The sequence below is a fragment of the Equus caballus genome, chromosome X (genome assembly GCF_041296265.1).
Source record: "Equus caballus isolate H_3958 breed thoroughbred chromosome X, TB-T2T, whole genome shotgun sequence".
NCBI classification, from domain to species: Eukaryota; Metazoa; Chordata; class Mammalia; order Perissodactyla; family Equidae; genus Equus; species Equus caballus.
In genome coordinates, this window is record NC_091715.1 from 14,619,253 (window position 1) to 14,644,630 (window position 25,378).

At 39.0% G+C, this 25,378-nt stretch overlaps 1 protein-coding gene across 2 annotated transcripts in view; it reads right to left on the bottom strand.

Annotated features, from left to right (window-relative positions):
• Positions 1-25,378, bottom strand: part of ADGRG2 (adhesion G protein-coupled receptor G2) — a 113,387-nt gene that overhangs the window by 18,173 nt on the left and 69,836 nt on the right. For both annotated transcript variants that reach the window (XM_005614029.4, XM_070258032.1), the window contains exons 5-17: positions 23,392-23,430; positions 23,271-23,294; positions 21,794-21,832; positions 19,775-19,816; positions 17,458-17,511; positions 14,388-14,443; positions 13,463-13,518; positions 10,916-10,955; positions 10,407-10,444; positions 9,045-9,139; positions 8,442-8,508; positions 2,671-3,062; positions 15-186 (exon numbers count right to left, since the gene is read on the bottom strand). In XM_005614029.4, the coding sequence (XP_005614086.1) occupies positions 15-186; positions 2,671-3,062; positions 8,442-8,508; positions 9,045-9,139; positions 10,407-10,444; positions 10,916-10,955; positions 13,463-13,518; positions 14,388-14,443; positions 17,458-17,511; positions 19,775-19,816; positions 21,794-21,832; positions 23,271-23,294; positions 23,392-23,430 (1,114 nt within the window). The remainder of the gene's footprint in view (positions 1-14; positions 187-2,670; positions 3,063-8,441; positions 8,509-9,044; positions 9,140-10,406; positions 10,445-10,915; positions 10,956-13,462; positions 13,519-14,387; positions 14,444-17,457; positions 17,512-19,774; positions 19,817-21,793; positions 21,833-23,270; positions 23,295-23,391; positions 23,431-25,378) is intronic.

Sequence of the window (25,378 nt, forward strand, 5' to 3'; positions counted from 1 at the left end):
TTGCTAAGTCATACCTTTGGGCCAGAGGGGCCAGCAAGGCGGGCGGGGAACGAAGGAGTTTGCTGACTTGGTTTATCATTTCTTCTGCAAGGTTAGGCTCCAAGCTGCCTAAGGACAGAGCCTTCTCCATCTGGGACACTTGGTTCTCAAGATCAGAAACACTGATACTGCTGTTGTGAACAATTTCTATAACAGAGAGCCAAATCACTTTATGAACACATAATGGAAAAATCACTAACAAAGAAACATACATAGACTCTGTGACCTGGCAAACCCACCCCTAGATGTTTGCTCCAGGGAAATGAAAACATGTCTTAAGATTTTTTATAGAGGCCTTTTTCATAATAGTCCCAAACTGGAAACAACCTAAATGACCATCAGCTGGAGAAATGATAAACTCTGGTCCATCCACACAATGGACATTTTTCAGTAATAAAAGGGAATGAGCTACTGATACATGCAACAGCATGGATGGATCTCCAATTCTCCAATGTGTTATGTTAAGTACAGACTAGAAAGGCCACATGTTGTATGATTCTCTTCATGTGACATTCTAGAAAAATTGAAACTATAGGGAAACAAAACAGATCAGTGGTGGCCAGGGGCTGGGGGTAGTGGGTAGGAGGTGACAACAAAGAGACACAAGGCAACTTTGGGGATAGTGGAAATGTTATATATCATGATAGTGGTTATGTGATTGTGGGTGTTTATCCAACCTCACAGAACTGTAAAAATTTCATTCTGAATTTTACTGTATGTAAATTATACTTCAAGAAACCTAACTAAAAAAAATGTAAAAGCACATCAGTGTATTTAGGGTATATTTGTATAAGCACAAATATACTTGTACAGTCACGTACTGCATAACAACATTTCGGTCAACAATGGACCGCATATGTGACGGTGGTCCCATAAGAAGAGTACCATATAGCCTAGGTGTGTAGTAAGCGATACCATCTAGATTTCTGTAAGTACACTCTATGATGTTTGCACAATGACAAAATCGCCTAATATTTCTCAGAACTTGTCCCTGTTAAGTGACACGTGACTATTTAATTTCTATCATATGTATAGGATTTTGTGTGGGTCACTAGAAGCTCTTTTGTGGAAAAGAGAATATTATGAAATTAATAGCTGGACTACCAGCTGTAAGCCTGATTTTTAATAGTGTTTTTAATTGGTAAACAATGATATAAACCTGTCCAACAACAAAATGTTCTCTTAATTCCACCTCCTAACATCCTATTTATTTTGCATATTCCCTTTTAATCTTTATCCACGTATTATAAAATACTGTTATAAAAATGGTGTGCAAACTATTTATTATTTTGCTATCTTCACTTCACTCAAGACTTAAAAAATGCCCCCAAGTTTCTGTTTAGCTTTTCTTAGGCAGGGCTGTGTAATAGTCATTGTGTTGAGGTGACATTCATATTTCATCATTCCTCTCTTGTGGAATCGTTGTTATATCTACTTTTTAGCTACCAGGTAATACCCCAACACATCTTTTATGCCTATGTCACTTTGCTTCTGTTGTCTCATTGGCTGAAACCCAAGTCCTGGGAGTAGAAGCACTGACATAGGAGGCCACTTTGCTGGCCTTTCTGTGTAGTCTGTTAGGTTGATTCTGAGGGTCAGTGGGAATAGCTTTGGAAAGGTGGGCATTTTAGGCGCAGGCCAACGACTTAAATTTTACTTTATACTTCATCAGCCTTTGAACCTCCTCTTGACTACAGCCTCAATGATTTTTTCATTTGGTCTAAAATGTCCATATTTATTTTGAAAATTATTTAAGAGAGAGAAGTGCAAATTCGAAGAACTATCAAGTCATTTGACAGATGCTCCAAATCCACTGTGGTGGAGGAGGCAGGGATCATAGACTAAGCTTCAATCTCCCGTCACCAAGAATTTGGTTTTGCCTCCTACCCTCCAAATCCTAGAGGAAGACCTGCTTCTTATTTACCGAGTTGAAATTGAGAGTATCCAGAATTCTCTCTGCTTCTTTCCCTCTTCTATCTCTTTACCCTAAGCCTACTCTGGGTCCGGGGAGCCCTTTGCAGTTTCCATGGCATTCTCACGTACACTGTCGTTCTCAACCAAGTGCAGTAGCGTGATTATTTCCATCTTTAAGCAGAGCAGGCTGAGTCAGGAGGAGCTAAATGGCTTATCCCAGATCAAGCTGGCTGTGAGGGCCTGTGCAGACCCATGCCTAGGCCTTCTGAATCTTTCTCCCCTCCTCGCGGCTACCTTGGCTCAGTCCCAACTCTCCCACTCTGTGACTGACTGATTTTCAAGAACAATTTTTTCTTTTGTCTTCTGTCTAAATGGAGCTACTGTGTTTAATAGTTCAAAAGTTTTCTCTTCAGAATGTTGAAAACAGTGACCCAAAAACCTTTTGTAGGCGAAAGAAACCTATAAAATAACTCATCTTGATAAAATGAGATCTCTGCTTGCCTCAGAGCTATTTCTCCACTCTCTTGGTCAAAACAATCAAACTCAGCCATATCTATGTTCTCTGAAAGCCTGAAGGAAAGCTCTCGAAATTAGCCAGACATCATAAAGGCTCAACATGGTCTTATTACAGATATCTTGATTTGGCAGGTTGGCAGCTGCATTTCAGGTAGCCAGAATTACCACAGACGTTGGAGCAGCTTGGCTCCTCATATTTACCTGTCTTGTCAGGAGGTGTGCTGGTCGTGATGACATTCACAGGGGCAGATGTGGTGGGAGACGGAAGTGAGGATTTCACAGGTGGCAGGGTGTGGGAAAGATCAGTTTGGGGGATAGGGGAAGAGAGAGTTCCAGATTGGAGGGGCATATCAGTGGCAGCGCTGGAAGCTATGGGAGTTGAAGGCTGGGGAGAAGGAAGGTGAATCACTCCTGTTGGAGAGGGAGGGCTCTGGGTAACAGGTGGTTGATCTAGAGGTTCGGCAAAAGAGAAGGTACTGGAGACCTGGGAAAGAATGGTGGCCTGAGGAGCGACTGGGATGGAATTGCTGGAAGAATAAAATGGTGGGCCGTGTGGATGACTAGCAAGACACACAATGGGATCCTGCAGGTCACTAAAGGAAAGAATCAGAGAGATGCACGTGAGACACAAATGAGCTACAGAGAGGCGAATGTCCTCCTCTGACAACCATCTGATACCACCAAGTGACATGGCTCCATCAAGGACCTGCCAGTCCCAGCCTCTGCCACTGCACACCCTCTGTGCACCTGCCCCTGGCCCCCTGCCCCTTCCCACTTCCACCACCTCGTCCTTGGGAGAGGAATTAGCCAGGAGGGATGCTCTTTTATGAATGCCCACTTCTGGTTCACTGCTGTTCTGGGTCTCTATCATTTATCACTTATCACTCAATTCAGGGGATCTTGTGACACTTCTATGTGCTTCGGGGGGAGAGGAGCTGTTAAATGCCCTGTGCCCCAACTAGTGGTTTCCATATTTTAGATTTTACAAAACTTATTCTCCAAAAAGTAGAATCACATGCCCAAACTGTTCCAAACATACTTAAAGTTTTCTAAAAACTGAATTAAATACCAAAATATTATTTTCCTTTAATATTCAAATCCACATTGACAAAACTGGCTCATCATTTTTAAAACTGATTTGAGTCTGAAGCTAAAACATATCCATTTCAAAATTATGTCTGTCCATAACAGATTCACTGAGGGTATGGCAGAAATTGTTCTAAATTTACCGGTAACAATAAAACGTTCTTCAAATTTTTCTTATAGTTTTTGCAACCAAAGTACATAATTCTGTCAATTACAATTACAATCTTCTGCATATTGACTCACATTAGAAAAATGTGTAAAAATCATTACTATTGATTTGTATAATGGAATCTTTTTTTTTTTTTTTGAGGACGATTAGCCCTGAGCTAACTACTGCCAATCCTCCTCTTTTTGCTGAGGAAGACTGGCTCTGAGCTAACATCCATGCCCATCTTCCTCTACTTTATTCATGGGATGCCTACCACAGCATGGCTTCTGCCAAGTGGTGCCATGTCCACACCTGGGATCCGAACCAGTGAACCCTGGGCCGCCAAGAAGTGGAACGTGCGCACTTAACCACTGCGCCACCGGGCCGGCCCCTGGAATGTTTAATCTCAGCAAATTCTCATGCTAGTCTTGGTGGGTCACAAGTAAACTTTTCCTTTCCATGAAACTTCAAATTTAGCTCATTCACATGCAGTGTGATATTGGCTGGGAAAGGTAAATCACACTGCCAATTTTTTGTCTTTAATTTTGCTTCAAGAAGAACTTGAACTTAACAGTACAGTAAAATTGTGTGAAACAACTCAATGATGAGCGTAAGAATCTGTTGGAATCAACTTTATATTGCTGTAGCCTGTCACTGTAGTAACTGGCACATAGTAAGTGACCAAGAAGTGTTGAATGAAAAAATGAATCAAGCTGGGGCCAAAGGGCTGGTACCCAACTTGTAAATCAGCTATGCCCTCAATGTTGCTTTAGCCCAGTGGTTCTCAACCTTGGCTGTGCATGAGAATTACCCAGAGGACTTTACAAAATATAGAGAGATTTCTGTGGCCTACTCTTCTGTGTCTGATTCAGTTGGTCTTAGGGTGGGGTTCCCAGGCTCATGTATTTTCATGGCACGGAAGGTTGAGAAGAACTCATCTACTATCTGGCACAAGATCCACCAGTCTTGGGGTGGGGGGAGGAGCAACTAGAGGGAGCAACAAATTATCACCCAGGGAACCCTCTGATGGATCCATTTTTAGATGGCGACTTAGAACACCAACGAGAATGTGTTTTTGGAGCTTCTCTTGGGTGAGAGGAGGGAAGAATAGTAGGTTGAGGGACCTGAGGCAAGTCACACCCATAAAAAGAAATGCCAGCAGTCCCATCTGGCTGGAGGCCTCTCTGCACAGCCCAAGCTTCAGAGCAGCAGTGTGGACAAAACGGTGCCAGACAGTGAGAAAGATGATGAGTCAAGAAGCCTTGGCTGGCACTCCAACTCTCACTACTCCTCTGGGCAATCCACCCAACTTCTCGGAGACTCCGTTCCCTAACCTGTATACTGTGGCAACCCATCTGTGGCAAAGGTGCTTTGCAAGGTGTAAATTAAATTTCCTTCCACTTATCTGGGGGCCTGCAGCAGCCAGACCCCCTAGCATGGAGCTCCCATTCACTGGGCTCAACCATAAAGAGGTTGCCCTGTATTGCTCTTGTCACTTCTGCTAGTCGGAGCGCTCCGTCCACTGGGTGAGGACACAGGAAGCGGAAGAAAAGTGGTGGGCAATGCCAGCAGTAATTAGAAACAGGGAGCACTTTAGCATGAGTGCTGGGGCTCCCACCCCAAGCCAACTGAACCGGAATCTCTGGAGTGTGTGCAGGCATCAATATTCATTTTACTGTGCTTCTTTACTGAGGTATGTAGCCTATATTCTGTAAAGTGTATTAATCTTATATTTAAAGCTCAAAGAATTTTTATGTATACACCTATATCATCACTACCAAGATCAAAATATAGAGTGTTTCCAACACTCCAGAAGGCCACTTTGGCACATCAGTATGTTTTAAAAGCGCCCCAGGTGTTTCTAATGTATAGCCAATCTTAAGAACCAATGTATCAGAAAGACCCTGAGCCATCATCTAATTCTAGCCTAATGGTTTTCAAATTTGGCTGTACATTAGAATCACCCCACCCAGGAGTTTGTAAAAATCTGGAAGCCTGGGCTGTACCCCAGACCAATGACATCACCATCTCTGAGGGTGGGAGGTAGGCATCGATGTTTTTAAAACTCCTCAGATGATTCCAACGTACAGCCTGGACTGAGAACCACTGCTCTATGGTTTAGACCCCTGCTACTCAAAGTGGAGTCCATGAACCAGCAGCACTAGCTTCACTTGGGAGCCTGTTAGAAATGCACACTCTCGGGGCCAGCCTGTGTGCTCCACTTCAGCAGCCCAGGGTTCGCTGGCCCAGTCCCAGGCATGGACCTAGCACCGTTTATCAAGCCATGCTGTAGCAGGCATCCTACATATAAAGTAGAGGAAGATGGGTACAGATGTTATCTCAGGGTCAGTCCTCCTCAGCAAAAAGAGGAGGGTTGGTGGTGGATGTTAGCTCAAGGCTAATCTTCCTCAAAACAATAAAAAGATAAAAAATAATTTTAAAAACTTAAAAAAAAGAAATGCAGACTCTCAGGCCCTGCCCCAGACCTACCAGATCAGAATCTGCATTTTTTTTTTCTTTTTGGTGAGGAAGATGCACCCTGAGCTAACACCTGTTACCAATCTTCCTCTTTTCTTTCTCCCCGAAGCCCCAGTACATAGTTGTTTATCCTAGCTGTAAGTCCTTCTAGTTCTTCTATGTGATGCTGCCACAGCATGGCTTGATGAGCAGTGTGCAGGTCCCCACCCAGGATCTGAACCAGCAAACCCTGGGCTGCCAAAGCAGAGCGTGAGAACCCAACCACTACCCCACTGGGCGGCCCCCATAATCTGCATTTTAACAAGATCCTCAGTGATTGATATTTGCAGTGACTGTTGAGAAGTGCTGATTTAGTCCACTTCCTCATTTTACAGAGGAAGAACTTAGACTTCAAAAGGTAAAGAAGCACCTGCTCTCACACCTGGATATACAGCTAGTTAATAATTGAGCCCTACAGACATCAAGTTCACATTTTGCTGTCTTTTTATGTCCTTCTTCCTAACAGCTTTCTGAATGGGCAGCCATCAGAGGTCAGTGGGGCTCCCTCAAAAGAGCCATAGTCTCCTCATCCAATCCTGGTACTTCCAGAAATTCCACCTCCCAAATCGGGCTCAACCCTCCAGCTTAAGGGGGCATGTTAACCTTAAAACTCAAACACTCTTTACTTTTTATTACAGAAAATGATACACATCCTTAACTAAAGACCTTTAGCTATTCCTCGAGGCCCAATGTTTTAATATATCCCAGAAATGTAGTCCACACAGGGCAGACAGCATACACTTAGCCTTCTGTTCCCATATGAGAAGCTTCACATTGAAAAAATGTATGTCCTTTTTTTAAATACATTTTTTCTGACTGTAGAAAAGTATAGAAAATGCTGCAAAGAAAAAGTAAACAAGAAAATATCACCCATAATGCCAGCAGGCAGGCCAATCCCTGGGAACCCTCATGAGCATTTTCGTTCATTCACTTCCTGGTTTTTTCCACGTATATTTTTGTATACATGTGATCACATTATCCGTGACTTTTGGAGTCATCTGCTATTTTGAAGCATCCATCTCCTAGCTTCCCTCCAGTGAGGTGGTGAGTTCAAGGCAGTGATTCTCAACTTGGATTGCACATTAGAATCACCAAGAGGGCTTTTAAAGCCCTGAATGCCTAGGCTGTGCCTGGACCAATTAAATCAGAATTGCTGAGGGTGGAGACTGGAAATCAAGACTTGCAAAAAATTTTTAATTTGAACTAATTTTAGGCTTACAGAAACATTGCAAAAATAATACAGAGAGTTCCGTATACCCCTCACCCAGCTTCCCCCAATGTTAACATCTAATGTATGGAATTAGACCCAAATAGCTATCAAAATTTAGCATATGACAAAAGTGGCACCTCAAATCACTGGGGAAAAGATGGGCTTTTTAATAAATGGTGCCAGGACCATTGGGTAGACATCTGGGAAAAGATTAAATTAGATCCATACCTCATACGACACACAAAAATAAACTTCAATTGGATCTAATGTAAAAAAAAAAAAAAAAAGAAGAAGAAACAATACAAGTACTAGAAAGACCAGGGTGAATTCCTTTTAACCTGGGTGTGGGGAAGAGCTTTCTAACTGTGACTCCAAATCTACAAGCAGTTTAAAACAAAAGACTGGTAAATTTAACTACATAAAATTTTTAATTTGCATGACAAAAACATCATAAACAAAGTCAAAAGAGAGCGGACAAGCTGGGAGAAAATATTTGCAACATATACCACAGACAAAGGGCTAATATCCACAATATATAAAGGATTCTTAAAAATTGATCAAATATCCAGTAAAAAAAAAATGGGAAAAAGACATGAACACACAATTCACAAAACAGATACAAAAATGGCCCCCAAACATATGGGGAAAAAACCACTTAAACAGTCTTAATAAGAGAAGTGCAAATTAAAATAATACTGAGATACCATTTCTCATCTACCACACTGGAAAAATTTAAAAGTATGATGCCACATTCAGTTGGTGAGGCTGTGGGGAATCAGAATATTTTCAATGCTCCCCAGGTGATTCTAACGTCCAACCAAGACTGCAAACCATTGGTTTAAGGCAATGGTGTAAATAGAAACTTCATACAACAGAAAAGTGTGCATTTTCCCTAAAATTACAAGCCCCTTCTTCATGGTCAAAATCCCAAGATTCCTTAGCCAGCGTGGCAATTAAGTGTTATCATTGTTATTCTTTTTTAGGAAAAGGGTCAGCATCTTTGCTACATACCACTGCAGTTTTTCTAACTCTTCCGGGGAGGAAGGGCAGGGTGTCCTGACGGAACAGCAGCACTGTTCTGGAGGAAACAAAAAGTAAAGAAAGAAGAAAACGCATGGTCAGGAAGAAGGCAAGGCAGAAGCTCAGATCCATCAAGTATCACAGATCGTACACTGACTGCATTTTAAAGAGCATTTGTCTAACACAGATGATAAAATAAATTGGATGCCATTATATTGACAATTACATATACATAGTTGGTGCTCAAAAATATTGAGTGAATAATTTTGGGGGGGTTATATGCACGCAATATCACTTGCTCTCCAGCAACTCCTAAGAGGAATTCAGAAGTAAAAATATTCCAGCAGCAATCGATCAAACACTCCAAATAGAATTCTCCCTCTCAACAGGGTTTATTTTATCATGTTATACTGAAAGTTTGTTAAGAAAGCAGGAAAAATCAGCTTTTAGAGCTCCCTAAAAACTGCCCAAGGACAAGAGTCAAAACAGAAAGCTGTAACACACATAAATTTATTAATTATACTTTCAATTTTAAAAAGAACACATCGAAGTCATGTGAAAATGAACATAGCAATAAAGATAGAGACAACTTACCCATTGGCCGAATGTTTACTTTTTTCAAAGCAACCATTGCAGCACATATGTTCACTGTCTTATTCAGTTTTACTGTGAATGTACAATTTAATGTGCTGTAAAAAGAAATATAAAACCAGAATGTTACTTAATTGGAAAGCTACTTACATATTTCTAATTGTTTTTTCAAACTTAGAGTGAGGAAAGGGGACATTGACACTGCTAATTTGCAAAGTCACCCAGATAAGCTTGTAAACACCCACCTACCAGGGTCTGAACTTTACCCAAAAGACTTTCTACGATGAGACATTCATAGAGGTTTACATTCACAGAGGTTGCAAACCAGAGACCCTCTGATCACACAGAGCTGCTGATTCGTTTTGCCTGCCCACACAATGAACAGGCAGGGATGAAACTTGGTCGCAAAGACAAGCATCTTGACATCTAGAGTCCTACCCCCAGCTGGCTACTTGCCTGATGTCTGTAGGCATTTGAGTTTCCATCATGAGAGCCCTTTCACATACCAGCCTAGATCAACATCAAGGTCTTTGAAATCCAAAATCTCTCTGGAAATTCTATCTAAATTATCATATAACTAGGAATTTAAGACATTCTGTTTCTTTTTTACTTTAGTCTTGGTTTAGGTGAAAAAATGTTAATGTTGCAAATAATGAAAAGTGGAAGAGAAATGAACTAAATATATATGGTGGATAGGGATTTGATCTACAATTTCATGGAAGACTTGCCATTATTTGTACCAACAAATAGTTTGATGAGTAGAAAGCATCATTTTCTAGAATTTTTTCTCTCATGGAATGCTCAGAATTCAGATAGTGAGATTATTGACCTATAGTCCTTGGCTTATGCAGCCAGGACAGCCAATGGACACAATTTAAAATGATAATCTGTACAAACTCAAATAACTGGAGGGTAATCTCTGATTTACCCCTGCATGCACTTTTTAGTTTCTTCTTTTCTCTTTTTTTCCAGTCTCTTCCTTTCCTCTCTCGCCTTCTTCTCCCAAGCTCCATATTATGTTCTTTCTTCTCTGTCTGGCCTTCACCCTGACTGGATCGCTGCAAGCCATTTCTTGGTCATGTTGGTGGTCACTGGGGCTAAGGACACTGATGATCCTTAGCCTCATAGAACTAGAGGCAAATGGGCTTGACACCACCCACTGCTCTGCTTCATAGAGAAATGAGAAGATGGATGTGACAAGAGTGATCAGTGTTTGGAAGAATAAAAACATATATATACAAAATGTCATTAATATGTATTTATTTTGGAGGAATGCCTTTGAATTTGCAACCTAAGACTCTTCAATACTTTATTTCTCATGAGTAGGGAAAAATGATATTTATAAAAGTATTAAAAATGACTGACCTTTGAGCCTCTGCTGTAGCACACACTATAAAATAAGTCTGAAACAAAAAACATATATGTATGTTACTTTGACAGTTGAAAACGTCAGACAAGATGACCCAAGACCAATCACAGCATCAGAGAATCTTAGAACCATAAGAACCCCTAGGGACCATTCAATTCACATTCGTACCCGATTCCCTATGTATAATCAAAGCTATTCAGGCCATACGAGCTCTGTTTGGATACCTCCAGTGTCAGGGAACTCATCCACCACACAAGGGCTCATTCTCTTGGAGCCCTTGTTTTAAGAAACTTTTGGTTTTATATAAAGAAAAATCTATCCCCTTGTAACATCCATCCATTGCGCCTAGTTCTGATTTTTGGCATAACGAGCTAGTCCATTCACTCTTCTACACTACAGATTTAAGGGAATTTGAATACATATCTCCTCAGGAATGCAGAACTCCATGCTTTCTCCCAAACAATAACAATAATTATAAACAAGGTACAGGATGTACTATGATTACCTCACTTAGGGCTTGCAGGGTTTTGTTGAGTTCTGATCGTCTGTTAACAAAAAGAGAGAAATTGACATGAAGGAGATCATTAGTGATGTTAAATTTAAAACAAGTTAGATTTTTAGCAATTAAATTAAGCATATAATATTTATTGCTTGCAGTACTCACTTTGAAGAAACACGGCTTATAATAAGAGATTCTTATGTGGGAAAAATAAATTATTTATATGACAAGAGAAACTAACCAGACAGAAGCTATATTGTTCTGGCTAAGAGCAAAATATAAATTATGGTTGAACAATTTTGTTATTCATTAGGCTGCTGCAACCCCCAGGCAGCTTCTTCTGGCAGAAGGCCAGAGGAAGAAGAGCCGGCCCCAGGCAAAATTTCTGAGAGGGACCAGCTACTCACCCTGGGGGCCCTGTGCCTCTGATTTCTTCCTCATTCCCTCTCCAACTGATGCCACCTGCCCTCCTCACTCTCCAGCCCTGCCTTCCCCTCCTCAAGACTCCTCTTTAGGAATTTCCCTTATTCCTCTCCTCCAATGCCACTCCAACAACACTTTGATTTCTTCAATATGGCAGAGCTTCACATGGAGTTAGGATGAAAGAAATCTAGTTAAAGAATTAAATCTAAGGCAGGGGTTCTTAACTGGGGGTGATTGCCTCCAAGGGGACATCTGGAAATATCTGGAGACATTTTCGATTGTCACAATTGGGGGCAGGGTGCTACTGGCATCTCGTGGGTACGGGCCAGGGATCTGTTACAAATCCTACAATGCACAGCACAGCCCCACATAACAAAGAACTATTAGGCCCAAGATGTCAATAGTACTGAGGCTGAGAAACCCTGCTCCAAGGAATGGGCACTAGTTCTAGGTGGCTTCACGGAAGGTCTGGAGGGAAGAAGAGAAGGACTGTGGCAATAGTAGTCAGCTAGTTTTCTGAGCTGGCAGGAGCCACTCCTCTATAACTGTGCTCAGAGGTCACCTTCTTTCTGGGGATTTCCCTGGCCCCTCAAGTCAGGTCCATCCACTCCGCCTGCTCTATATGCAGATGCTTAGAACACCTTTTGGTACCCTGTACATGTCATCTTCATTGTAGGGATCATGCTGTATTGTTATCATTTGTTTGCATCCTGCATTTTTCCTACCGGAATCTAGACTCCTGATCCTCAAAATTGGCCTCATGCTAGAACCACCCAGGAAGCATTCAAAAATACCAATGTCTGTGTCTCAGCCCCCAAATACTGATTTAATTGTTATAGAATGTGCCTGGGCATCAGGATTTTTAAAAGCTTCCCAGGTGATTTTAATATGCAGTCAGGGTTGATAAGCACTGCTCTAGACCCAGTTTTCCATCTCAGAGAGTTCATCCTCATTTGTATCCCCAAGGCCCAGCACATAGTAGGTGCTCAACAAATGCTTGGTGGTTTTAAAAGACCTCATCTATATTTCAAATCTCGTAATTAAGATGAATTACTTACAAGCACTCTAAGTTATGTTCTATTCATACAGTTGTGAGCTTAAAAAATGTTTCTTATCACTATTATTTGTCCATCTAAAGTTTAAAATCCTTCTAGGACATTGATATCTTCTGCCTTTTATTTCACATATATACTTTGAATAGTTAGAAAAGTTAGATTTTCATCAAGAGGTCAAAGAAAGACATAAAAGACATGAACAATACCCCTGCCCATACCAGTTCTCACTAAACTTTTTGCCACTGTAAACTCAGAAGAGCCCTAGAGATGTCCGATATCCACCAGGTGGAATCATGGTGTTCCTCTCCACTTAGGCATTGCTGAATCATCAGGAGCAGGCAGGTCAAAATGCTAACTGAGAGGATGACCCTTAAGAAGAGTTTTGTTTTTACCTGGGAAAGGTTTTTCTCTTCAGTGTCATCAGGGATACTCCCCAGGGCTTTTGGATTTGGTTCAAAAGTTTGCAAAAATCTCATTTGAGAGGTAGAGGCAAGGTTGAGAGTAGATGAATTTATCTCTGAGGCTGCTTCCCTGCATGAGGGCAAAGACATGAAGTTTCCCCTCCCAGTGACAGTGAGGGTAAGACTGTCTCCTAGCCTAGATCAACAAGCTGGCCAATATTTTGACCTATTGGCTAACTGGGAGCATTTATTCATAAGGCATTTCTCGTTGTCTGTGCTTGTACTTGTAAGCCGAGGTCTACTTAACAAAGACCTCTCTCTGACTTTTGAATCACTGATGCTTCATGAAAACATGAACAAATGGTATAAATGGAGTCCTACCTTGAACTTTTCTTTCAACCTTGCTGGCTACCAAAAATCATTAAAACTCAAATACCAATTCAAATGGAGCTCTTACATAATTTCATAGCATCAAAGAGAACAGCTCCATGGGGCTATTATATTAGTTGATGACAGGTGACTATGGCTAGTTTGCAAAGAACTCAAGAACCAATTCCTTATAACCTTTCGGTCTGTTTCTTTCCTAGTTTCAGTTTCCAAAAGTAAAGACAGCTCAACAAGTATCTTTCCACAGCTAATGTCTTAAGTTTTCAATCAAACAGCAGATTACTCACTTCAATTCACTTAGAGACAGGACTCCAGTTAAGGTGCCATTAGCCATATTTTGATTCTGTTAAAAGCAATAAAATCATTAAGAATACAACAAATATTGTTTTGTTTTATTACATTCTCTAATGAGAAGTTGTTCTTCAGTTTTCTTGGCCACCCAAAGAACTACAACCCAAAGACTGTGAATCCTAACTGCACAGAATATTGTCTAGCAAATGGTCAAATCCATATTGACTGAGCCAGTTTTTGTTTTTATGTTTTCTTTAAAAAATATTCTGAATCAGCAAATCTGATGTGCTAATGTCTCTCTTTCATTATTCCAAGGGTTCCCCCAAAAGAACACCATTAAAGCTCTCTACATGAAAGGTCCCCAACTTAAGTAAAGGATCCCAATGCAAAAATGTAAACTTGATAGCAGCCATCACTGCATTTCTAGCACCTAGCTCACTGCTTGGCACATAGTAGGTGCTCAGGAAATATTCACAGAATGAACCAACCATGGTTAGCTGGGATCCTCTGAACCCATCTAGGTTATGGGAAGGCTGATGCTACTGTATCTGAATCCCCCATGGGGTGAACACGATCAGATTCAGAAGATTACTTTTAGATTAAATGTATTGCTTGAAGTTTCTTATTGCCAGAGGTTTCTAATATAATTTTAAGTTTTGACAGGTAATAGAATGGTATCATATAAACATTCTTATTCAACAGCAAATCTAGTGAAAACTAAAATATAATTAACAAAATACCATGATGATTACGAAGTCTAGCCCTCTTGACAAAGCTGATTTAACAGCACATATTTTATTTAAATTTGGTCATAAAAATAAATATGCCAAATATCATGAATAATCTGAACCTTAAACAAATCTTTAAATACATGAGAATTCACTTTTTAAGATTGCAATTTAAAAAATCTTTAAAACCTACCTCAGTAACATTGCTTTCTTCATCATATTGAAACATTATCTCACCTCTAAAAAATGCTAAAAATAAATTTTCAAAAAGACATTTGAGACTTGCATCCTTAGAGCTTGAGGATTAACACAACACAGAAAAAGATTATTAAATTACTTTATAAAGAGTTTTATCAAATTCTTTATTATTCATATTTACTCTCTTTTCTATCAGAAAGTTACTCAATGCTTACCAATATAATTTTCAGAAAATATGAACTATAAATTTTATGTGGGGATGTGGAAAGAAAGAAAACTTGTCCCCTTGTCAAGAAATTTTATCCCTACATGCTTCTCATCAGAACTTTGTTTCCCTTAAAGATGCTAACTGGGGGAACTGTGGCTCTAATGTTAACGTCTAAAAAAAAAAATCTCTTCTAGTTGTTACAGTTGCAGTTACGTAGATAGGGAGAGAGGGAAAACGTGTTTCTCAGCAGTTTAGCAGCCTTATGAAAGTCCGTTTATTCCTTGCTGGTATTTTTGTTTGTTTCTTTTTAAACAATGCAGTATCTTCCCTAGGAACAAATGAGATGTTGCTTTGAAACCCGAATAGTGCGCAGGGCAAATCTGTTCTTCAGTTGAACAACTCATTGTGACTTTCATCCCAGAAATGCCAGAAAACCCTATTCTTAAAATGCTCACTTTGGGAAATATTGAACTCAGTTTCTGTCAACCTATTTCCTGCAGGGCGCCCTCGGAGGGGCTTTGACTACCTGAAAACAAATAAAATAGAGACTCCTTAACAGAAATATATTGTGTGCACTTCTTAATCTACAGAGACAAAAAACTGGCCTCTTGAGCAGAAGGCAAAGATGTCATATAAACTAGAGCAGAGGTCAGCCAACTTTTTTTGTAAAAGATCAGATAGTAAATATTTGAGGTTTTGTGGGCCATGTGGTCTCTGTTGAAACTACTCAACTTTGCAGTTGTAGCACGAAAGCAGCCAATACGTAAATGAATTGGCATGGCTGTGTTCCAATAAAACTTTATTTACAAAAACAGGTGGCAGGCTATATTTGACTATGGGCAGTAGTTTGCCAACTCCTGAGCTGGAGAGTTGAAGGCCTCCTCATCTCATCTTCTTTAATTGCACCCCAAAGTACAACTGATTCCCATAGCCAAATACCCAATGGTCCACTTCTACTTAAAATGGCCAAACAAAGCCACCAGACCAGTGACTAACATGATTTACCTATTTCAGCAACTTTTTACTGGAAACCTCAACTTCTGCATATTGATACTGAAATTTCAATTAATGCAGTACATAATTATTAAAAGTAAACATACTTGATATATGCATAGAATTACTTATCCATTTTTGAAAAAAATCTTAGCTTTTAAAAACTTAGTGCATGTGTGTGTGTGCACTGACACCCACAATTTCTCTCCCTCACTCCTCCATTCTCCAAGTTCATCCTTCAGTCTTGTTGAGCACATGCTGGGCTTTATAAATATGCTGGGGGCACAGTGGTAGCAGAGAAACCAGGAAGCTACCAGCTTTTGACCCTCGGCCTAACTCTGCCATGTCAGCTCCCAGTTTCTTCACTAGCCTCCATTTCCCTTAATGAACCCAGATTGGAACCTGCAAGAAGTGAAGGTTTCTAGTTGCTGGCAGGATATTGTGGAATTTCTGCTGCCAAAAGAGTTGGTCCCCTGATGAGGTTGTTTTCACCAGACACTAAAACAAATGGTCAATTCAGTCACTTAATTGGGGAAAACATTACTCCAACCAGCTTCCTGGCATCTGTTATTCAAGATGACCAGTTTCTTTTGAGTAAGTGTTCAATTTTCAAACAGTTATCAAACATCATGTAGACACAACACTCAACTAGACATTAGTCACCAGTCCAAAACATAGATGAAGCATAAAAATAATGAAATTATGGAGAATTCAGTAAAGAGAAGGGTAAGAGAGGAAGGAGGAGGAAATAAGAGAGTTCCACAATATATGAAAGTAAAATGTATCCAACAAGTTTTTTTCTTTAATCAACACTAGCTAATATTTTCCTGCTATATTCTACCTGGAGCATACTATCAGCAGAAAGCTCATATAAGTAAATTTCACATGCACAGAAATAGAAAATATTTGTGGAACATTCTTTCAATAGAAAGTCTTCTTGTTTTCTAAACTATCCAACCTTAACTTATTTTACCTATAATTGTTTCCTATGTTTTTCAAATTATTAAACTGCTAAAAGTAACAGAATAAAAGGAAAACATTCCTATAATGATTGGGTTTTTTTTTTAATATGAATGGAGTCATACTAAGACTTTAACGTTATAAAATACTTCGTTACCTTCCTCTTCTCTCTTCCCATGATCCAGTTCTGACCTGCCACACCATGTTTTTCTGTTTTTCATGTCTGCTTTCATTGGTTTTAACAAGGAAGGGAGCCCAGAGAGCCAAACCAACGTGAGAAGAGTGGTGTTCCATTCCTTCTGGCCCATGGCAGAAGGGAAAATATTCCCATTTCAAAAATAGCATGTTCTCAAGAGATTTCCATCTCAATTTTAAAAAATAGTGGACAGTCTTAGTTAGAGATGGCAAAATACACTATGGGCACTCCTAGAATTCGCATCCAATTAAACTAGGTGTACACGAGATTTTCAACACTCTAGTAGAGTGGTTTGTTTTATTTTTAGCAAAAGACAACATCCTGTTTCTAAGCTATACTACTTAAGGTCCTATGGAAAAGCCTGAGGGATTTATATACAAGAAGTAGCTTTCAATAATTAAGTTCATTATTAATTATGTTTGTGAATCGACTCTGAGTATTAGATGTACATTTACAGCCATGGTGAAAAATATTTGGTGTAAAACTTCGTGTTTTCATATTAAGGAAGCTAATCCATCATCTGACTAGGCAATGGGAAGCCAGATCTAAAATTTGCTTTTGTTTTCATTCGAGATTCTTAGTAGCCAGGTGGTATGAAAAGAGGCAGATCAGAGAGGCACATATCATATACTCAACAGGAGAAAAAGAAACCATTTTTCTCTATGGAGCTAATTTATCTGACAATGTGTAATGTACACAAGAACTAACCTGAGTCATTGCAAATAGATGACAAATTGCAGATATTTCTCTGAGGTTTGACTCCTGCAAAGAAAATACAACCCAGCCAGTTAAGCATATCAACACCTACACTTATATACTACATTGTCAAGAGAATTCATAAATTTAGGCATCAAACGTGGACCAAAAATATTATAAGTTGGATATAATTGGCTGGATGAATTCCACAAAGACTAAAGGAATGAGAGAGTTTTCATTTCTCAGTTGGTTAGCTACGGAACTTGATTTCTTACTATTCTTTAGTATGTCAGTGTCTGATCCCCTACTCCTCCCTAAAATTCCTATGTCCCATTTCTAATTAAACCCTCTCCTGTCCAATATAAACAGAACAGTATGAATACATATCAAGACTTTAAATGGAATAGCCCTTACTCATAGCTCCTCCTTCCTTTCCTGGGTAGAGGAATCCATGAACACTCTAATGCTGATCTTAACTCCTTATGCAAATGTATGTATGAAATATCAATGTCATGATATCATTTCACATGGGCAAAGACTACAAAATTCAAAAAATATTTGCTAAGAACCTACCATATGCTGCAAGCTTTGGGAGTTTCCAGATACAGACCCTGCCCTCAACGAGCTTACAATCTAGTGAGTGATACTAGCCAGTAAATAAAAAGTTATAAGGAGGGCAAAATGGAGTGATAGCCAGGACCACAGACCTCACAGGTGTACACAAAGGAGGCAGTGATGAATGGGAGGTGAAATAAGCCATGTCAGAACAGAAAACTTTATACATATTAACCTGAGAAGCACTTTCTCTTTTGGTGAAAGGAGAAGTACATCTCTTCTTTGATTTGAAAAGAGTTCAAGGTTTACTCCTCTAAGAATCTGTCCTTCATTAATTTCATCCTTTTGATGAAGTATAAGAAATCTATAGAAAATGTGAGGGGCAAATGCTGATAATGTATTAAGAAAACTGCCAAGGGGAAAAGCCTGTTATATTAAGGAATATTTGGCTGTCCTTGGTAGGTCTGGTTTGGTGAGAATTACGTATGCAATGCCTGATTACTATTTTATTTCCATTGCGCTTTATAAGTGCTTAATTCTTTCCAAAGAGACCTAGTTTGGACACAAGCTAAAATTATAATTTGAGTTAGTGCATGTGATGTGGTTTCTGCCAGAATGATTTAGTTGACGTTTGGTGTATCATGCTTCAGCTGAAAGTTTTGATTCTGTGAGCAAACTGAACTTAGGTGCCAAAAGTTACCTGACATGTAGATTTCTAGATCGTTTCCAGCAACGTTACCCACACCAAAAGAGAAAGGTTTCATTTTAAATATACTTGCTTATGGACATAACTCACTAGAAATATACACTATGCAAATATTACAGACTATATAGATGGTGGGTAGTAATCCTTTAAATGTTCTTTACAACCATTGGTCTATTGCTCACTAAGCTTTTCATTCTGTCATCTCTCATCTTTCTCTGAATTTAAGCAGCACCTTTATTTCCAATGGTGTGTGTCTTTTGCTGCTCATTCATGCTGAGAATTTTTTTTCCTATTGCTAAGGTTGTTATCTGTAATTTCCCCCAAGTACATGACCACAGGTCATCCTTTAAATTGTCAATGAGAAAACTTTGTAAAGGGTCAAACAGTAAATATTTTAGGCTTTGTGGTCCATATAGTCTCTGTTGCAACTACTCAATTCTACTGTTCATTGTAGAAGAAAAGTAGCCACAGACAATATGGAAACGAATGAGCATGGCAGCGTTCCAATAAAATTTTATTTACAAAAACAGGTAGTAAGCCATATTTGGCCTGCAGGCCATAGTTTGCCAACCCTTGCTTTAAATCAGCCAGAAGCCTTTGTTAAGCATATCATGTATCCTAGCCTTGTACTAGGGATACATCCCTGTTTTGATTTAAAAAGAGCTTGAGGTTCACTCCACTAAGAATCTTTCCTTCATAAATTGCATCCTGTTGATAATCATTAGCACCAGCCCTTCTATCTCCCATGCCTCTTAACCATGTCAGAAACACTTGTGTAATCAGTGGCTTGATCTGCATACATGTTCATGTTAGTTATCTGTTTGTTTGCCTTGACTCTCTCATAGACTAGAAGGTTCTTGAGTGTGGGCATTGTGTCTGATCATTATTATATAGCTCCAAACACTTAGTACAACTTCAGGTACCCAGTGCATAAACATCTATTCATTAAGAACAGATTTCATTTTTAAAAAGTAGGAAAAAAGAGAAAGAAAACATAAACACCAGCCATTTGTTTAATTTTACTTTAGTTATAAAAAAGAAAGTCTTGATATTAATAATAAGTCATACCTGATGCATTGAAGGTTTTTACTATAGTGATTTTAGTTTTTTCTGCAAAGAAGCAATTTAAATATTAGAGCAGAATTGTTGCTTGTTTTTAAAAAACAATTTGCCATGAGTATCATTTTAGTGAAATGCTAAGAAAATCATACTGTTGACATCTTTAAAACACTATTGGTTATCTCAGTTGCAGAATGAATGGGAATCGCATACATGGACCATATAGCAGTGGCATAGGGTGGGTCTGGAATTTGTACCCAGTTAGATCACATCCATTACACACCCCACTGCTTGTGTAATTCTACTGCAATTTCCATGCACTGCTGCTAGACAAATCAACGTGGATGTAAACTTCAGATATGTAGAATTAAGTCACTGTCAGGACCTTCACATGATAGGTTGTAAAAAACAGGTAATTCGGAATAAAGATTCATGGAAACAGTAAACACAGGATCTAAAATATTGCTACTATACTCTACAATCAAGAAAGTGTCCTGCTATTTTCTTTAGGAGCTAATACAATATTATCCCCATTGTATTGATTGATAAAATTACTCTCAGAGAGGTTGAGACTGTCCAACTACAGTCATACAACAGGCCCACAGCAGAACCAAGACAGACCTGTTCAAAGTCAATGACTCACAGGCAAATATTAACACACTCAGAAGAAGCAAACCTTAGGAATATCTTCCGAACACACTTTGGAGACAGAGCTCATGGTTCATTTCCCAGATAATGGAAAATCAGGTTCAGAAATCCTTGCTATAAGGATGGCCAATTAGAAGAGGTTGTGTTCAGGGCACATATTTGCAAAGAAGGTCTGTCTTTTAGGATGAGTAGCAATTTCTGAAGAAAACACAAAGCTCAGATCTTGGGGAAGCCCTTAAGAATGATGACGTTATAGTGACAGTTACAGAAACCTCATTTGTGTATATATTATTGATGAGTTTCTATTTCAATGTGTGACTGACCTATGGGCAATGATTCGTGGAAATTATAGAGGCTGATAGCATTTTGCATGATCATTAAGCATCCTTTAAATATATTATTTTGTTTCCCCTGATACTTTACTTTCCAGAGCAAACAAAACACAATCGTGAAATGAACTTCTGGTTCTAGTAACAAAAGTGCTTTTGGGGAAAAATGTTCAACCTCACCAATAATCAAGAATGTAAAATAGAACCTAAGGAATTGAGAGAAAGATCTAATAATATATGATACAATCTCAGCTCTCAACAAAGGTACAGTGATACAGACATTTTCATCCACTGCTGGCAGGAATGTTGCTGGGTACGACCTTTCTAGAAGGTAATTGGGCAGTAGATATCAAGGGCCATAAGATATTCATAATGCTGACCCATTAAGTCCAATCCTTGGAGTGCATCCTACAGAAATCAGGGATGAATGTAAAGATGTTGGCACAAGGACGTTCATTGCAACAATTTCTATTAAAAAAGTAGAAACAACTTTAATGTTCAACATATGGTACACAATGGAATATTATCAAGTCATTGATAGTAAGGGACATTGGAAAATACTTATAATTTAATATGAAGTCAAAAGGGCAAGACATAAAAATCTATGTAAACTATGACTAATGTGTAAAGGATATATATGTGTGCGTATATATATAGTGTATATGTATATATGATACTGAATGGAAATATACCAAATTATTAACAGTAATAGTCTTAGGAAAGTAACATTAAAGATGATTTCTCTTCTCTTCTTTGTATTTTTCTATATTCTCCATCTTTTATGAGCTAGGATGTATTACTATTATAATCAAAAAAATAACAAATGTTATTTTAAATGGACTGCTATGGCTATAACAGTTTGGAAGTTTAGGAGTATTGTGACACCAGAATTATAGTTCAATGTCAAGGTGAAATGAGTAATAAATCACCAGTTGAGTGCACAGGAAATGGGCAAGGAGATAACCTTTAGTAACCCAGGAGACCACACAAATGAGAAACCCAAGAAGCCACAGAAGACAAGCTATTATATTTAGAAATAACTTGATTTTACCTGTTTTGTTTAAAGTAGATAATACGCTTGAAGTAGCATCTGAAATATAATAATAAAAATTAGCCTAACAATTGGCATGATTAATGAAAACATGCATCTTCCTAGGTTCCTTAAACATTTCGCTTTTCCCAAAATCCTGGAGAAGTTAGAGAGTTTTGCAAAAGCCAACTGACGCTACCAAATGTATTGGCTGCCCACCCCCCTCACCACACTATCCATTCTCCAACCCCCAGAGACAATTCCTGAGCAAGTGTTCATTCATTCAAAATGTGTTTCCTGAACACGTTATGTGTCTAAAACATAGCAACACTCCTATAATTATTAGATTTAAATAAACCCACTTATGTTGTTTAATATTTTGTCCCTTTCTTTCTCCATTTTAACGAAAGTCCCTAAGGGATATATTTCCACAGTTAACACTAACTTTAATATAGAGCCCTGTGGATGCATAATACATTTTTACCTGATGGTACACTCTTATAAAGCAATCTTTAAGTAATTCTAGTTTAAATTGGAGTTCTTGAACATTATCTTCAACTAAATTTTAGGAAAACCACATTTTGATCTTGTTTCACTTAAAAATCCAGTTAAAACCCTACTCTATTAGTATTTCTTTAAACAAAAATCATTCTATAATTTATTATTCTGGATGAAACTTTAGGGAAAAAAGGGCATGTTTTACATTATCACACTTAAAAAAACTCACATAAAATGGGATCCAAAAACTACTGCCAAAGCTATTTTGAAGATGTTCTTTCACTGTAAAAAAGTCAGTGGCACATAAAAACGATAAGGTCTGGTCCTTCCCATTGGACCAAAGATGAATTTAAACCAGTTTCCATCAGTGTGTACTGCATGTGTGATTGTTCAGCTCCTTAACCACCAACCACATGGTGAGATTTTATTTTTACTAAGGGATTGTGCAAAGTGTTGGGTTTTGACTGCAGTAAGATGGAAGGCTGTCTCCCCACAGAGGGGAGGGAACAGAATGCGCTGCCCTGCCCACCTCCCTCCAACACAGCCCAGTTCTTTGCCCTTTTCTCTAGCATGATGAAGAAGCCAGGTTTTTTTTTTTTTCATTTCCTACTATTTAAAAATTGATACAATCATCTGTAAAAAGACTGTCTTTGAACACTCTGTGCCTCCAAATCCACGCTGAATCACATTGAAGTCCCTGGATGTGCTTTTCACATTTAAACAATCTGTCATATAAAATGTGGTGGCACTGTGTTGGAGAGCAAGTGAAACAGGGTGCTCAAAATGTGCCCAATAGAGTGGGGGAGGTCTGTCCTCCCTCCACAATAAGAAGGATTTTATCATTTAACCAGAAAGTTTAGGTCGCTCTCCCGGGACAGTTTTTGGTTTTTCTGTATTTCTTTGTTTGGTTATTTGAATATGGAAACCTTCAACGCCCTTCATTATCCTCATATTCATATTAAGGGTTATCAATTTTCACTTGCTTCAGAAAAATTCTTACCATTTAGGCTCGTAGTTTCAACCTCTTTCGTCCCGAGGAAAAAGAAATAACACAAAGGTATAAGTAAATCAAAAACTTAACAAATTGGGCTTAAATTTTTTCAAAATCTTGCCTGGAGTACCATTGGAGTAGCGAACAAAACCAATAAGAGATGATTCAGCTGCAGGAGAGAAAAAAAACATTTTCAAATGAATATTTTGAAGTAGTTATTTATTGAATTTTAAAGAGTTAGAACTTTTGAGATATAATTATGAAAAGAAGCAGAAAACATGCTATCAGACCACTACATAGTTGAATCTGCAAGTCCCATAATCACTCAGTGAGTCTACATTTAATCAGAGAATTGTAGAGAAAGAACCCAAGAGATGAAGTGAGCGCAACTCTCTCGTTTTACAAAGGCAGAACCTGACATGCGTGATCACAGAGCCTGCTGCTACCTATGGAATATTGTGGAAATAAGTTTAGAAACCACGACAAAATATGAGACATACTACTTTCAAAATTTTTCATCCAGAGAGTTCTAGGAAACATTTTATACTTTAAATAATTTGTCGAACTATGAAACTTATTGGCACATTGGTGTCATTCTGTTATAATGACGCCTGGCAACTGTTCCCATAGTGAATTTAGGATTTAAAAAAAAACCCAACATTGCCAGCACTCAATGCTGTACTACCCAACACAATTTCCTGGTAGGTTATTTTAAAATATGGCTGCTATTAAGACAATCAATCAAGTTATAAATTTCCTGTGGAATAACTCCACTTATGCTAAGAGGTCAGTCTACTACACACATTTTGCCTGTTTAAATATTTAAAAGATCCAATGGCTTGACCTCTAGCACACACAGGAAAAGTAAACACAAACATTTTACAAACAAAACAAGCTTTGCAGTAGGGAGCCTGATATTCAGCAGGCAAGGACAACATTTGGGTGTGTCAAGGCGCTTGGCTGGCCCGTCTGTTTTAGAGCGCTCATGCGTTGGCTGAAACACACACACCCTGTCTGTCCTACATTATTGCTTCCATATTTCATCATTTACTACATTTTTTTTGTAATTACCAAAGATATTTCTGGAGAAGTAAGACAGTTCCAGAGCAATAAGATTCAAAGTGTGGATATGGGATCCTTTGCTCTTGGAGAACAAAATAATTGGCCAAGGCTGGTTTTTAATTAATGACTATTAATTCTTCGGAATGTTGATGAATGGTGATGCCACCCAAAGAAGAGGCCTGTGGGCACAGCCACCCATCCATCCCTGGCGCACTGGCTCTTCCCCTCCAGTTGGTGCAGCTCTCCCCAGGGCACCCAGAACCCAGGCTGCGACTGGAACCAGCGTGTGCTTCCAAAGCCCCATACCCCATCCCATGCAAACAGGATTTTGCAAAGATATCACCATGATTAATTCTGATGAAGGCTATTGTACCTGAAGAAAAATACAGTGGCTCATTTTACCCTAGAAACTTAACAACGAGGGGGCAAATTTGGCCTGGGTTTTGGAGACTTGCAGTCCTGGGTTTGAATCTTTGCCCCGTTACTTAATAACTCCTAATAATGATAGTTATTACTTATTGAGGGTTTACTCTGTGCCAGGCACATACATTATCTCATTTCATCTTCACAACTACCCAATGAAGCAGGCACTGCTATTCTCCCCAATTTACAGATAAAGAAACTGAGGCACAGAAAGGTGAAGGAACTTGCCCAAAGTCACATTGCTAGCAATGGGGGTGGGAGGATGGTGGCCAAATTCAAACCCAAGTAGTCTGGCTCCAGAGAATGTGTGAACATGAGCATATCCTCTCTGACCCTCAGTTTCCTCATCTATAACGTGAACATAATGATTCCTATGCTGCAAGGTTGGAAGTGGAATGAAACATCTGAAGACTCCCAGGGGTATAGTATATGCACAAGAAATAATAGCTATTATTAATTTTATTTAAATGAATAACTTAATAACAGTAGAAGCAGGAGTCAGTGAAGCCATGTGCTGCCCCTGTGTGATGTGGGGCAAGAAGCTGTGTGACCTTAGACAAGTTACTCAGCAGCTCCAGGCTTCACTATCTTATCAACTAATGGATGGGGCTGCACCACTTTATCCCTGAGGT